This window comes from Macaca nemestrina, chromosome 13 (genome assembly GCF_043159975.1).
Source record: "Macaca nemestrina isolate mMacNem1 chromosome 13, mMacNem.hap1, whole genome shotgun sequence".
NCBI classification, from domain to species: domain Eukaryota; kingdom Metazoa; phylum Chordata; class Mammalia; order Primates; family Cercopithecidae; genus Macaca; species Macaca nemestrina.
The window spans coordinates 44,518,510-44,534,614 of record NC_092137.1 but is presented as its reverse complement, the minus strand read 5'-3'; the positions used below and the strand labels follow the sequence as shown (position 1 = coordinate 44,534,614).

Genomic DNA, 16,105 nt, shown 5'->3' with positions numbered 1-16,105 from the left:
TCTATCACCACTTAATCAGAAGCTTGGATGAAAAGGCAATATATTCTATAATATTGTAATACTGCATCAAACAAAAGCACTCTGGTATTAATGTATAGTAGCATCAAGAAAAATATGTTCTGGGTTTATTCTACAGTGAAAGTAAACAAGCAAGAAATGGCAAAGAAAGCACCCAAAACAAAGCAAAGAAAGAAGAAACAGCCCCACTATTGAATTCACTGAGGTCAAAATGTAAACAAAAATAAAAGGGACAGTACTTCAGTGTCCAGTGTCCTTTCTGACCTACATTCTCTCTCTCTCTCTCTCTCTCTCTCTCTCTCTCTCACACACACACCTGCAAAGTGTAAAAACTGCAGTATCCCATTTTGTCGGTGTACCTTATAAAAGACATATTTTTCAGCTGAAGACAGTAAAACTTTCTATTTTATATATATGCATATATTTAGTGAGCATAAAAAATATTAGTGAGAAGAAAACATCAACTATAAATTCACTTTGTAAAACACTAAATATATTTATATAGAGTGAATGTGTAACTTACAAACATTTCCTGTATTGTCAAAGCTGGTAAGGACATCTTCAACATTCAAGGATCCACTATTATGCCTAGAAAGAAGTAAAGCGTTTGCTTTAATGATTCTGAAAAGTTAACATTTTTAGTTTTCAAAAAAGCTGAGACTGAGACTGTATATTATGATACATCCAATAGCAATAAATTATTCCATGCTATATTTTAAGAATATTTTCTGCCCACTAGAGGGAGAAGGAAAAGAAAAACAGTATGGTCCTCAGAATATTTAACATAAAGACTTTTTAAATGATAAATCTACATCTTAAAGTACTAACAAATAATATTTACTTGTTGTGTTTTCATTATATAAAGGGAAGTTCTTAACCTTTTTAAAGCCAAAAAACCCACACAGTATAGAGAATCTTCAAGTTGAAAAATCATCACCTTCCAGAACCACACTCAACAATACATAAATTTACTCTATAACAGCACAAAAAATTCAGAACTTCAGTCACAAAGAACTAGCCAATCTTCAGGTCTGCTGTTCCATCTACAGGCAGTTATGAATGTCAGTGAGCAAAGTTTTTGTATCTTTTGCCCACTAATCTGAATTCTAACACCTTTAATTCTAATCCCTCTTCACTTAACTCTTAAATATTTGACTTGACATTGATATTTGATTAATACCTATAAAAAATACTCTTTGTTATATACAAATAGACTCAATTGTGCAATAGGTCATAGAGTCTGAGTTTCTCAGGGAAAAAACAAATTAGTGCTAATCTATCTACAATCCTCTACATTCTCTCCCAGCTGGAGTTCTTTAGAATGTTATAAAAGTTTGTAATAACCATTGATAATTCATAAACATTTACTTCAACATTCACTTTGTCATTTACAATTTGTCATAAATGATATATAGAATTATGGACTGAAGTGTGCCTCCTACTTCCCCCAAATTCTTATGCTGAAGCCCTAACCCTGGTACCTCAAAAGGTGACTATATTTAGAGATAGGACTTTTAAAGGTAATTTAGTTAAAATAGGGTCATTAGGGTGGGCCCTAAAGCAATGTGACTGGTTTCTTTATAAGAAGAGGGGGTATTGGGAATTTCACCCCCATCCCCCACAGCAGCAGCTACAGCAAGACCCAACCAAGGAGTGTCTGAGCTCACACATGCCTAGCCCTGCCCCTACCTGATGGTCCTTCCCTACCTACCCTGATAGCTGAAGGCAAAGGGCCTTCTTGGGAGGTCTAGGGCCCCACCCACCGCCAGTTCCTCTCCATACTACTACAGTTGATGTTCTCTGGAAAGCGCCACCTCCCAGCAGGAGGCCAACCGGCACAAAAATAGAGCATTAACCACCAAAGCTAAGAACCTTCACAGACTCCATTGTACTCCCCTGCCCCGCCACCTCCACCAGAACAGGTGCTGGTATTCACAGCTAAGAGACCCATAGACAGTTCACATCACAAGACTCTGTGCAGACAACCCCCAGTACCAGCCCAGGGCCAGGTAGACTCACTGGGTAGCTTGAACCCAGGAGAGACAACAATCACAGCAGTTCTGCTCATAGGAAGGAAGCCACATCCAGAGGAAAAAGGGGAGAAGAGTACTACATCAAGGGAACACCCAGTGGGACAAAAGAATCTGAACAACAGCCTTCAGCCCTAGACCTTCCCTCTGACGGAGCCTACCCAAATGAGAAGGAACCAGAAAAACAATCCCGTTAATGTGACTAAACAAGGCTCATTAATACCCCCAAAAAATCACACTAGTTCACCAGCAATGGATCCAGACCAAGAAGAAATCCCTGATTTACCTGAAAAAGCATTCAGGAAGTTAGTTATTAAACTAATCAGGAAGGCACCAGAGAAAGGCAAAGCCCAATGCAAGCAAATCCAAAAGAAAAATATAAGAAGTGAAGGGAGAAATATTCAAGGAAATAGATAGCATAAAGAAAAAACAGTCAAAACATCAGGAAACCTCAGACACACTTTTAGAAATGTGAAATGCTCTGGAAAGTCTCAGCAATAGAATTGAATAAGTAGAAGAAAGAAATTCCGAGCTCAAAAACAAGATCTCAGAATTAACCCAATCCAACACAGACAAACAGAAAAAGAATAAGAAAATATGAACAAAGCCTTCAAGAAGTCTAGGATTATGTTAAACGACCAAACTGAAGAATAATCGGTGTTCCTGAGGAAGAAGCTTGGAAAACATATTTGGGGGAATAATCAAGGAAAATTTCCCCAGTCTTGCTAGAGACCTAGACATTCAACTACAAGAAGCTCAAGCTCTGGGAAATTCATCACAAAAGGATCATCACCTAGGCACATTGCCATCAGATTATCCAAAGTTAAGATGGAGGAAAGAATCTTAAGAGCTCTGAGACAAAAGCACCAGGTAACCTATAAAGAAAATCCTATCAGATCAACAGCAGATTTATCAGCAGAAACCCTACAATGCGGAAGGGACTGGGGCCCTATCTTCAGCCTCCTCAAACAAAACAATTACCAGCCAAGAATTTTGTATCCAGTGAAACTAGGCATCATATATGTAGGTATCATATATGAAGGAAATTGCAGCCTTTTTTAGACAAACAAATATTGAGAGAATTTGCCATTACCAACCCACCACCACAAGAACTGCTAAAAAGAGCTCTAAATCTTGAAACAAATCCTGGAAACACATCAAAGTAGAACCTCTTTAAAGCATAAATCACATAGGACCTATAAAACAAAAATACAAGTGAAAAAGCAAAAACAAAAGAAACCAAAGTACTCAGGCAACGACGAGTACAATGAATGCAAGGGTACCTCACATTTCACTACTAACAATGAATGTAAACGGCCTAAATGCTCCACTTAAAAGACGCAGAACCACAAAATAGATAAGAACTCACCAACGAACTATCTGCTGCCTTCAGGAGACTCATCTAACACATAAGGACTCATACTTAACTTAAAGGGGTGGAAAAAGGCATTTCATGCAAATGGATACCAAAAACTAGCAGGGGTAGCTATTCTTACATCAGACAAAATAAACCTTAAAGCAACAGCAGCTAAAAGAGACAAAGAAGGATATTATATAATGGTAAAAGGCCTTGTCCAACAGGAAAATATCACAATCCTAAACATATATATACCTAACACTGGAGCTCACAAATTTATAAAACAATTACTAATGCCAAAGAAATGAGATAGACAGCAACACAATAATAGTAGGGGACTTCAATACTCCAGTGATAGCACTAGACAGGTCATCAAGACAGAAAGTCAACAAAGAAACAATAGATTTAAACTATACCTTGGAACAAATGGACTTAACAGATATATACAGAACATTTCGTGCAACAACTGGCAGAATAAACATTTTATGCAACAGCACATGGAACTTTCTCCAAGACAGACCATACGATAGGCCATAAAACGAGCCTCAATACATTTAAGAAAACTGGAATTATATCAAACTCTCTCTCAGACTACAGTGGAATAAAACTGGAAATCAACTCCAAAAGGGACCTTCAAAACCATGCAAATAGATGAAAATTAAATAACCTGCTCCTAAATGAGCACTGGGTCAAAAATGAAATCAAGACAAAAATTAAATTATTCAAACTGAATAACAATAATGACACAACCTATCAAAATCTCTGGGATACAGCAAAGGTGATGCTAAGAGGAAAGTTCATAGCCCTAAACGCCTACATCAAAAAGACTGAAAGACACAAACTGACATTCTAAGGTCACACCTCAAGGAACTAGAGAAACAAGAATAAACCAAACCCAAACACATCAGAAGAAAGAAAATAACCAAGATCAGAGCAAAACTAAATGAAATTGAAACAACAACTACAAAATACAAAAGACAAATTAAACAAAAAGCTGGTTCTTTGAAAAGATAAATAAAATTGATAGACCATTAGCCAGATTAACCAAGAAAAAAAGAAAGAAAATCCAAATAACCTCACTAGGAAACAGGAGATATTGCAACTGACACCACTGAAATAGAAAAGATTATTCAAGGCTACTACATTTATGCACACAAAGTAGAAAACCTAGAAGAGACTGATAAATTCCTAGAAAAATATAACTCTCCTAGCTTAAATCAGGAAAAATTAGATACCCTGAGGCACCCAGCTAGCCCAGTCAGTAAAGCATGAGAATTAGATACCCTGAACAGACCAATAACAAGCAGCGAGATTGAAATGGTAATTTTTAAATTACCAATAAAAAAAAAAGTCCAGGACCAGATGCATTCACAGCAGAATTCTACCAGACATTCAAAGAAGAATTGGTACCAATCCTTTTGACATGATTCCACAAGATAAAGAAAGAAGAAACCCTCCCTAATTCATTCTATGAAGACAGCATCACTCTAATACCAAAACCAGGGACAGACATAACCAAAAAAGAAAACTACAGACTGATATCCTTGATGAACACAGATGTTAAAATCCTTAACAAAATACCAGTTAACCGAATCCAATAACATATCAAAAAGATAATCCACCATGATCAAGTGAGTTTCACACCAGGAATGCAGGGATGCCTTAACATATGTAAGTCAATAAATGTGATATACCACATAGACAGAATTAAAAACAAAAATCACATGATCATCTCAATAGATGCAGAAAAAGCATTCGACAAAATCCAGCATCGCTTTATGATTAAAACTCTCAGCAAAATTGGCATACAAGAGACATTCCTTAATGTAATAAAAGCCATCTATGACAAACCCACAGCCAACATAATACTGAATGGGGAAAAACTGAAAGCAGTCCCTCTGAGAACAGGAACAAGATAAGGATGCCCACTTTTACCACTCCTCTTCAACATAAGTCCTAGCCAGAGTGATCAAAGAGAAAGAAATAAAGGGCATCCAAATCAGTAAATAGGAAGTCAAATTGTCACTGTTTGCTGATGATATGATCATTTACCTTGAAAACCCTAAAGACTCCTCCAGTAAGCTCCTAGAACTGATACAAGAATTCAGCAAAGTTTCCAAATACAAGATTAACGTACACAAATCAGTAGTTCTTCTATACACCAACAGCGACCAAGTGGAGAATCAAATAAAGAACTCAACCCTTTTTACAATAGCTGCAAAAAAATAAAAATAAAATACTTAGGAATATACCTAACCAAGGAGTCAAAAGATCCCTATGAGGAAAACTACAAAACACAGCTGAAAGAAATCACAGATGACACAAAAAATTGGAAACACAACCCATGTTCATGGATGGGTAGAATCAATATGGTGAAAATGACCATACTGCCAAAAGCAATCTACAAATTCAATTCAATCCCCATCAAAATACCACCATCATTCTTCACAGAATTAGAAAAAACAATTCTAAAATTTATATGGAACCAAAAAAGAGCCTGCAGAGCCAAAGCAAGACTAAGCAAAAAGAACAAATCTGGAGGCATCACACTACCTGATTTCAAACTATACTATAAAGCCATAGTCACTAAAACTGTGTGGTACTGGTATAAAAATAAGCACACAGACCACTGGAACAGAATAGAGAACCCAGAAATAAATCCAAACACTTGCAGTCAATTGATCTTTGACAAAGTAAACAAAACATAAAGTAGGGGAAAGGACACCATTTTCAGCAAATGGTGCTGGGATAATTGGCTAGCCATATGCAGAGAATGAAACTGGATCCTCATCTCACCTTATACAAAATCAACTTAGGATGGATTGAGGACTTAAATCTAAGACCTGAAACTATAAAAATTCTAGAAGATAACATTGGAAAAACCCTTCCAGACATTGTCTTAGGCAAGGATTTCATGACCAAGAACCCAAAAGCAACTGCAAAAACCAAACCAAAACAAAACAAACAAACAAAACAAAGACAAAGAGCTGAGACCTAATTAAACTAAGGAGCTTTTGCACAGCAAAAGCAACAGTCAGCAGAGTAAACAGACACCCCAGAGAGTGGAAGAAAATCTTCACAATCTAAACATCTGACAAAGGCCCAATATTCAGAATCTACAACAAACTCAAACAAATCAGTAAGAAAAAAACAAACAATCCCATCAAAAAGTGGACTAAGGACATGAATAGACAATTCTCAAAAGAAGATAGACAAATGGCCAACAAATATATGAAAAAATGCTCAACATCACTAGTGATCAGGGAAAAGCAAATCAAAAGCACAATGCGATACCACCTTACTCCTGCAAGAATGGCCATAATCAAAAAGTCAAAAAACAATAGATACTGGCGTGGATGCTGTGATCAGGGAACACCTCTACATTGCTGGTGGGAATATAAACTGGTACAACCACTATGGAAACAGTGTGGAGATTCCTTAAAGAAGTAAAAGTAGAACTACCATTTGATCCAGCAATCCCACTACTGGGTATCTACCCAGAGGAAAATAAGTCATTATTCGAAAAAGACACTTGCATGTTTATAGCAGCACAATTCACAATTGCAAAATCATGGAACCATCCCAAATGTCCATCAATCAACGAGTGGATAAAGAAACTGCGGTATATACATATACAATGGAATACTATAAAGAGGAATGAATTAGGAGCATTTGCAGTGACCTGGATGGGATTGGAGACTATTATTCTAATGAAGTAACTCAGGAATGGAAAACCAAACATCGTATATTCTCACTGGTATATGGGAACTAAGCTATGAGGATGCAGAGGCATAAGAATGATACAATGGACTTTGGGGACTTGCAGGGAAGAGTGGGAGGGGGGCGAGGGATAAACAAATATGGTACACTGTATACTGCTCGGCTGATGGGTGAACCAAAATCTCACAAAACACCACAAAAGAACTTATTCATGTAACCAAATACCACCTGTATCCCAATAATTTATGGAAAAAAATTAAAATTAAAATTAAAAATTTTTAAAAGGGGTCAGGTGTGGTGGCGCATGCCTGTAATCCCAGCACTTTGGGAGGCCGAGGCAGGCAGATCACGAAGTCAGGAGTTTGAAACCAGCTTGGCCAATATGGTGAAACCCCATCTCTAATAAAAATACAAAAATTAGCTGGGTGTGGTGGCGTGCGCCTGTAGTCCCAGCCTCTCAGAAGGCTGAGGCAGGAGAATTGCTTAAACCTGGGAGGTAAAGGATCGAGTGAGCCGAGATCGCACCACTGCACTCCAGCCTGGGCAACAGAGGGAGATTCTGTCTCAAAAAGTAAAAATAAAATAAAACAAAATAAATTATCAACTGAAAAAAAAGAGGAGGTAGGACAGAGAGAGACAACAGGGTCATGCACGCACAGAGGAATGGCCTCTGAAAAGGCAGTGTGAGGGCGGCCATCTGCAAGCCAAGGGAAGAGGCCTCAGAAGAAACCAAACCTGCCAACACCTTGATCTCAGACTTCTAGCTCCCAAAGCTGCAAGAAACTAAATTTCTGTTGTTTAAGCCCCCTAGTATGTGGTGTTTTGTTTTGGCAGCCCAGCAAACTAAAACATAGTAAGAGAATATGTGTATATTGTATTACCCTTTCCATAAAAATAGAGCTTTTCTTTATTTCTGCCATAGAGGCCCAGTTCTTTGACAGGGTGATTAAATGAGATGAAAAAAGTTATTTGCAATCTGACTGACCAAATAAGCACTAGGCCCCAAAGTATTGTAATCTAAAAAAACAAGGTCACCAATCACAAATAAAACAATCATAATAACTTAATAATTCTTTGTCTTCTCTGGGCCTATAAGATTCTACATATAGATGAGGTTATTTACACTAATATGGAAAACTACAGTAAATACTGAGATAAGATGAAAAGGAGCAAAATATTTAACCTCCAAAATGCAAGATGACTCACGTCTATAATCCCAGCACTTTAGGAGGTCGAGGCGGGTAGAATCACCTAACGTCAGGAGTTCGAGACCAGCCTGGCCAACATGGTGAAACTCCATCTCTACTAAAAATACAAAAATTAGCCAGGTGTAGTGGCAGGCACCTGTAATCCCAGCTATTCAGGGGGCTGAGGCAGGAGAATCGCTTGGACCTGGGAGGCAGAGGTTGCTATGAGCCAAGATGGTGCCATTGTACTCCAGCCTGGGTGACAAGTGAGAAACTCTATCTCAAAAAAAAAAAAAAAGTAAGATGAAACTATTAAAATTATCAACAATACAGTATAGAAATAAAAAAAAAAAGTTTTAATACAAAAGCAGTATGTGGTTCCTTCAAGAAAAAAACTGCTCATAATCCTAACATGGAGAGATAACATTAGAATTTTGGTACGCAGCCTTCAAATCTTATTCTATGTTCACATATTCCTTTTATTAAAGAACTGAAAGCACTCGTCCATATTGTTTTGCAATTTGTTATTCACCAATTATAAACAGTTTTATTATGTTACGTATTATAAACAGTTTCCCACATCGTTAAGTAATATCCCATAACATGATTTTAATGGCTCCAAGTTCAATGGATGTCTGCACCATAATTTATTGAACCAGAACTTTATGTTAGATTTTAAGATTGTGCCCAATTTTGTGCTATTGTGCACATTGCTGCAGTGAACATTCTTGTGGAAAACATCAAATCTATTTCTGATTGTTTACTTAAGATAAATTGCTAAAAGGGGAATTGTTTATGGCCTAATTTTAATAAGAATATTCTCTTCCTCTTGCATCTCTCTTTCTCTCTCTCTCTCTCAAATATCAGGATGAAATAAATATTTGTAATTAAATCTGCAACAAGTATAAATAACATGCACATATTTTGTAATAATGGTAAATTTTTTTATATTTCTAAAAAACAAACTGAGATAATAGAAGTACATGTTTTAAAAGTTAAAAACACTATTCATAATAAAAAATTTGATTTCCAGACTTATCACTGAAGCAAAACTTGTCATTCTTGAAAGCATTATTTCTTTTTTGAGACGGAGTCTCGCACTGTCGCCTGGGGTGGAGTGCAATGGCGCGATCTTAGTTCACTGCAACCTCTGCCTCCCCGGTTCAAGTGATTCTCCTGCCTCAGCCTCCCAAGTAGCTAGGATTACAGGTGTCTGCCACCACACCTGGCTAATTTTTGTATTTTTAGTAGAGACGGGGTTTCACTATGTTGGCCAGGCTAGTCTCAAACTCCTGACCTCGTGATCCACCCGCCTCAGCCTCCCAAAGTGCTGGGATTACAGGCGTGAGCCACTGCTCCCGGCCAAAAGCATTATTTCTCAAAGCAAAGAAACAGAAAGTTTACCCTATGACCTTTTTAAGGGGGTAGGCAGTGGAGAAACAGTAAACCTCATCCTATACCTCTAAGATACTTATAAAAATAAAATCAATTATCCATGAAATTATCAGGGTTTAAAAACCCTAGAAGATGGCATCTTATGAAAGAATAATGTTAATAATCACTATTTTCAAAACTATAAGAAGTTAGTTCTCCTTATATGAAAACTGCTATCAATGTAGTATGACAAAGATTCAGTTTGGTTACTTCAAGTTCCCTTTCATTTGTTCCAAACTTAAGGACTGTTCTTTTTCACTGAGCCATCTATTTTATTCAAGCATCAACTCCATAAGCTCTTGTCTAGTCTTAGTTTTTCAGCTATTTACCTAGGTCCTATCTGATCTCTGTGGTTCCATAGTAATGCCTATGATGAAAGAAACTTCTCAAACTTAAATCCTTAAAAACTTCAGTCTTAGCATTATACTTGTAATTAATGTTATGTAACAATGACAATTTTTTGCCAACATATTCAGAGTATAAAAAGTTCACTCTATCTTTGTCCTAAACTTCAAAGCTTTATCCCAAACCATTACCAATGGCCAGATTCTTCTCCCCAGGGCCTAACAATTTTTTTCACAAGCACTTAAAGCTATCCTAGAATTGAGGAACTTTGAGTTTCTTCCTAAAAATGGCCTGCTGAGTAAGGACTGAGGAACAAGTCACTGGGGCAGATAATTATTTGAAGAGGGAAAAAGAAAAGCTGCTAGAGGAAAAGTCTGAAGCCTAAATGTGTCAAGAGGGTGAAACTAGAGGTTAAAAGCAAGCCATGGCTAAATATGACATTAAAATTATAGGTAACAAATGAAAAAATAGATATGTTAGACTTCATCAAAATTTAAAATTTTGTGCATCAAAAGATACTACATATCAAGAAAGTGAAAAGAAAATGCACAGGCTAGGAGAAAACATTTGCAAATATCACATGTATGATAGGGTCTAATATCCAGAATATATAAAAATAACTCGGACAATAAAAAGAGACAGCTCAACTAAAAACAGATAAAGACAGGAGTGCAAAAGTCCCATTGGAAAGAAAATAAAAAATTAAAAAGGAAAAAAAAAAAGCAAAGAACTTGAATAGGCATTTCTCAAAAAAAAAAAAAAAAAAAACAAATGGCCAATGAGCACATGAAAAGATGTTCAACATCATTAGACAATAGAGAAATGCATATCAAAACCACAGAGAGATATCACTTCATATCCACTATGAGGGTTATAATTTTTTTAAAAGAGAAGAAAAATTAACAAGTGCTTCACTGATAAGCATAGGGAGAAACTAAAACACTCATACATTCCTAGAATATAAAATCGTACAGCGCTATGAAAAATAGTTGGCTATTCCTCAAAAAGTTAAACATAGAGTTACCATATGACCCAGCAATTCCACTCCTAGGTACATACCCAAGAGAATTAAAAGCATATGTTCACACAAAAACTTGTACATGCATATTCATAGTGTTATTACTCATAATAGCCAAAAAGTAGAAACAATCCAAATGTTCATCAACTGATGAAAAAATAAACAAAATACATTAGCCATACAGTGGGATATTAGCCATAAAAAAGGAATGAGGCACTGATATGTGGTATAATATGGCTGAATCTTAAATTTAAAAATATTATGCTCAGTGAAAGCAGACAGACATAAAGGGCCACATATTGTAGGATTCCATTTACGTAAAGTGTCCAGAACAGATGATACATAGAGTCAGAAAGTCAATTACCGTTGCCAGGGACTAGGGGAAGGAGGAGAATGAGGAGTTATAGCCAATGTATATGGGGTTTCTTTTCAGGGTAATGAAAAAGTTCTGGAATAGTGATGAAGGCCGTACAACATTGTAAATATACTCAAAGCCACTGAATTTCATACTTTAAAATGATGAAAATAGTAAATTTTGTCATGTAAATTGTATTGTGAGTAAAAGAAAATTGATCCAAAAATACAAAGGAAGCCAGAGAGTAGAATGCGTCCTAAAAGGCTGCAGAAGAACAAAGAGGAGAGGTTTTCAGAAGGTTTGAAAAACTTAATTCTAGGCTGGGTACAGCGGCTCACGCCTGTAATCCCAGCACTTTGGGAGGCCGAGGCAGGTGGATCACAAGGTCAAGAGATTGAGATCATCCTGGCCAATATGGTGAAACCCCGTCTCTACTAAAAATACAAAAATTAGCTGGGCATGGTGGCATGCACCTGTAGTCCCAGCTACTCAGGAGGCTGAGGCAAGAAAATCACTTGAAGCTGGGAGGCGGAGGTTGCAGTGAGCCAAGATCATGCCACTGCACTCCAGCCTGGTGACAGAGTGAGACTCTGTCTCAAAATAAACAAACAAACAAACAAATAAACTTAATTCTAGATGCTTTGGAGTTCTTTCAAAAATAAGTGGTTAAAAAATAAAAATTTTAAAAATAAATAGCTAAAGAGATGTTTTCCAGTCTTATATCTATGAGTTGTAGGAAATTAGTAGATGGTTTCTACATGTACTATATTGGAATTTGGAAAATGTTTAAGGGAACATTTCAATGTACTGAAACAGTATATTTATATGTAAGCACACTACGTAAAAAAATTGTGATGAGATTTAAAACAAATTAGAAAACTAAGTTATAGTAGCCCATATCTATGATTTAAGATCCATAAAAATGTGACACAATGGAATTCACAGTTTTCTGGAAAGTATGGATCATATTTTACAGGTCCTAAAAAACGCTGTTTTATTACTAATGCTCAGCTCTGTTGTTAATATCTCTACTAACATTAAAACTATGCTTTTAAATATAGATGCAGTATTCATATTTGTCTCAGATGCCAGCCTCGCCAAGCTCTATATAGGCACCTAGGTTATACCACACATACAAAAATAATATGTCATACATCTAATTCATAAGCAAACCATCTAATCACTAGTTTTTATTTACTGAACATTCACAAGCTACGTAACTAAAATAATGAGGTGAGGGTTTGGTCTTTTTCTTTCCCTAGAAATGGAAGGTATGATCTCGGTGTAGTGCATTTGTTATAATAGAAAGATGCAACACAGTCAAAGACAAAGTCATTCTTGACTTTTTGCCCATTCTAAGTTCCCAGGACAAGCCAAAAGTCAAGAGTTCTAGCCTTCTAATTCAGCAATTACCATAGCAACAGCAGTCTTATTCAAACAAAGGAGGACAGTTCAGGCCTCTCAGCTTTTTCTATACCTAAGACATGCATACACTTATAAATGAATAAGTCAGGCACTTATATGGTTCCATATATAATGGAAGTAATTTAAAGCTTCCAGAATATGCAAACTCCTGCTGTGCTGAAATTAAGTTGGAATACGGGAGATAGGAACAATTTGTGTCTACACAGCAAGCTTTATACAATAGATTACAGTTTATGAGACAGGGAAAAGAAAATTTTAATTAAAGAATTTTAGTATAAACATTTCCTGGTATCTCTTCGTTTATAAACTTGCATCCATCTAATAACAAGAGCCTCTTCTACAAAGTTCTAAGAAATAAAGTACCAAATGCCAGGCATAGTGGCTCATGCCTGTAATCCCACCACTTTGGGAGGTCAGGGCAGGCAGATCCCTTGACCCCAGCAGTTTGAGACCAGCCTGAGCAACACAGCAAAACTCCATCTCTACAAAATATACAAAACTTAGCTGGGCATGGTGGCATGTAACTGTAGTCCTAGCTACTTGGGAGACTAAGGCAGGAGGATTGCTTGAGCCTGGGAGGTCAAGAGTTCAGTGAGCTATGATCATGCCACTGCACACCAGCCTGGGCAATACAGTGAGACCATCTCAAAAAAGAGAAAGAAAGAAAGAACCAGAAAGGCAAGAATATTTTGTCAATAAACAAAATCCAGGAGTCATACCATGGATTTTCATTTTAAAACTCTCAAGATTTAATTTGAAACAAAGAGTGGACCATCCACAGGTAGACAAAGACGACAACAAACCTTGGGAATTTTGTAACCTAACTTTTACATTGTTCAAACCTTAGCTTCAGATGAAAAGTCACTAAGGGAAAATTATTCCTTCATTTTAAGTATCATTATATAAGGCTGACAGAAAATAATGGTCAAAGTTTTTATTAAGGCCACTGCTTATATAAACAAGATACAAGTAGGTATTTTGAATTCACAAATACCTAGGTATTAACCCTCTTGGGGGTATTCATTTCAACTCTAATAAAACTTTAAGGAGACAAATTAGTGGGTAGCAATAGTTTAAGATAGACAAAACTAATAAGTATTGATAACAAGTACTGATCACCCTGTGTGTGTTCTCTCTGTTAAGCTGCGGCAGGTGATCTCAGGCGGTAAGAACTGAGAAAGTGAAAATGGGGTTTACAATTACGGTAACATCCCCAGTGTCTTGTTTGTTTGTTTGTTTGTTTGTTTGTTTGTTTGTTTTGAGACAGTCTCACTCTGTCACCCAGGCTGGAGTTCAGTGGCACAATCTCATCTGACTGCAACCTCCACTCCCAGGTTCAAGCAATTCTCATGTGTTAGCCACCGAGTAACTGGGATTATAATGAACAACCATGCCTAGCTAATTTTTTTTTGTATTTTTAGTAGAGACAGGGTTTCAGCAGGTTGGCCAGGCTGGTCTCGAACTCCTAGGCTCAAGTGATCTACCCTTCTCAGCCTCCCAAAAGTGCTGAAACTACAGGCATGAGCCACTGTGCCCAGCCCGACATCTCTAATGCTTAGCCCCTTAGTAGAACCTGGAGTAGGCTGGGCATGGTGGCTCACACTTGTAATTCCAGCACTTTGGGAAGTCAAGGCAGGTGGATCACTTGATTTCAGGAGTTCAAAACCAGCCTGGCCAAGATGGTAAAACCTTATCTCTACTAAAAATACAAAAAAATTGGCCAGGTGTGGTGTGGCACACGCCTGTAATCCCAGCTACTCCGGAGGCTGAGGTGGGAAGATTGATTGAGCCCAGGAGGTTGAGGCTGCTGTGAGCTGTGATTGTGCCATTGTACTCCAGCCTGGGTGACACAGGAACACTCTGCCTCAAAAAAAAAAAAAAAAAACAAAAAAAAAAAGAAATCAAATAAAAGTAAAGAAAATGCCAAATAAAAGATACAAACTTACAGATTTTTGGGTATACCTGTACATTCATTATAAGATTCTAATTAGGATGCCCCAACTGCTTTGCTTTTTTTTTTTTTTTTTTTGAGATGGAGTCTTTCTCTGTCACCCAGGCTGGAGTGCAGTGGCACGATCTCGGCTCACTGCAAGCTCTGCCTCCCAGGTTCACACCGTTCTCCTGCCTCAGCCTCCTGAGTAGCTGGGACTACAGGCTACCAATTTTTTTTTTTTTTTTTTGTATTTTTGTATTTTTTATTATTTGTATTATTTGTATTTAATTTTTGTATTTTTTTGTAAAGGTGGGGTTTTGCCATGTTGCCCAGGCTGGTCTTGAACTCCTAGGGTCAAGTGATCCACCCGCCTTGGCCTCCTAAAGTGCCGGGATTACAGGCATGAGCTACTGTACCCACTCGGCATTTTCAGTAAAATAATATTATAAAACCAGATTCTAATTGTTCTTTCCTGCCCATCCTAGTCAATTTTTATCCAAATCCAAAATTTTTAGCTATTATATCTTTTAAAACTTAGATATTCTAAACTAAAATAGCTCGAGAAACATATACTATAAATAGACATCCTTTGTGAAAATTTTTTCTTAAAATTATTCCTAGCCTCACCTAAACCTTATTCAGTCACATTTCCACTTAAAATGTTTTTTGCTCTTCTTACAGTTACTGTAAATGTGCTCCTCCCTCCCTTTCAAAATGTGAAATCCTGTCAGAAAAGGCAGATTTTATAAAATCAAACACCTACAGTAATATTGCAACATGCTAGAATATAACTGTGAGACAAAATTAATTCAGTAAAATGGTATCTCGTTACTGCAGTCTGCAACTCTCTTGTCTCTTTTCTAATGATTTTTAAAGTCAGAACAGTCCATATGCTTCTTACAATATCAGTGTTTTCACTTGAATTTTCTCCTTTAGTCTTAAGATTGATTCTATTCTGAAAGTAATAAAAATAAATAAATAGAAAAAATTCCAAAGCTTGATTTTTCAGATTACTACTTGAAGGGTAGTTTGGAAAAATTCTGTTTTCACTTTCAGCCTTCTTTGCCTCAAAACAAACACGGCTTTTTGTCATAAACATATGCTATGACAGAATGTTTAAATGAACCCTTTGATTTGCAACCACCTTATCTTCAAATGACACTATATTCGTGAGGATTTTTTTCTTTAGTCTGACAATACAGCAAGACCCAGTTAAAACAGTAGGATTTCCTAAAACAAGTTGTAAAACCTAAGTTCTGATAAAGATTGTCTGTAAACTCAAT

The 16,105-nt window shown here is 36.8% G+C and overlaps 1 protein-coding gene across 4 annotated transcripts in view; it reads right to left on the bottom strand.

Annotated features, from left to right (window-relative positions):
• The window catches only part of LOC105464946 (calmodulin-lysine N-methyltransferase), a 410,262-nt gene that overhangs the window by 382,416 nt on the left and 11,741 nt on the right, over window positions 1-16,105 (bottom strand). For all 4 annotated transcript variants that reach the window (XM_011713120.2, XM_011713119.2, XM_071076648.1 and 1 more), the window contains exon 3: window positions 542-606. In XM_011713120.2, the coding sequence (XP_011711422.2) occupies window positions 542-606 (65 nt within the window). The remainder of the gene's footprint in view (window positions 1-541; window positions 607-16,105) is intronic.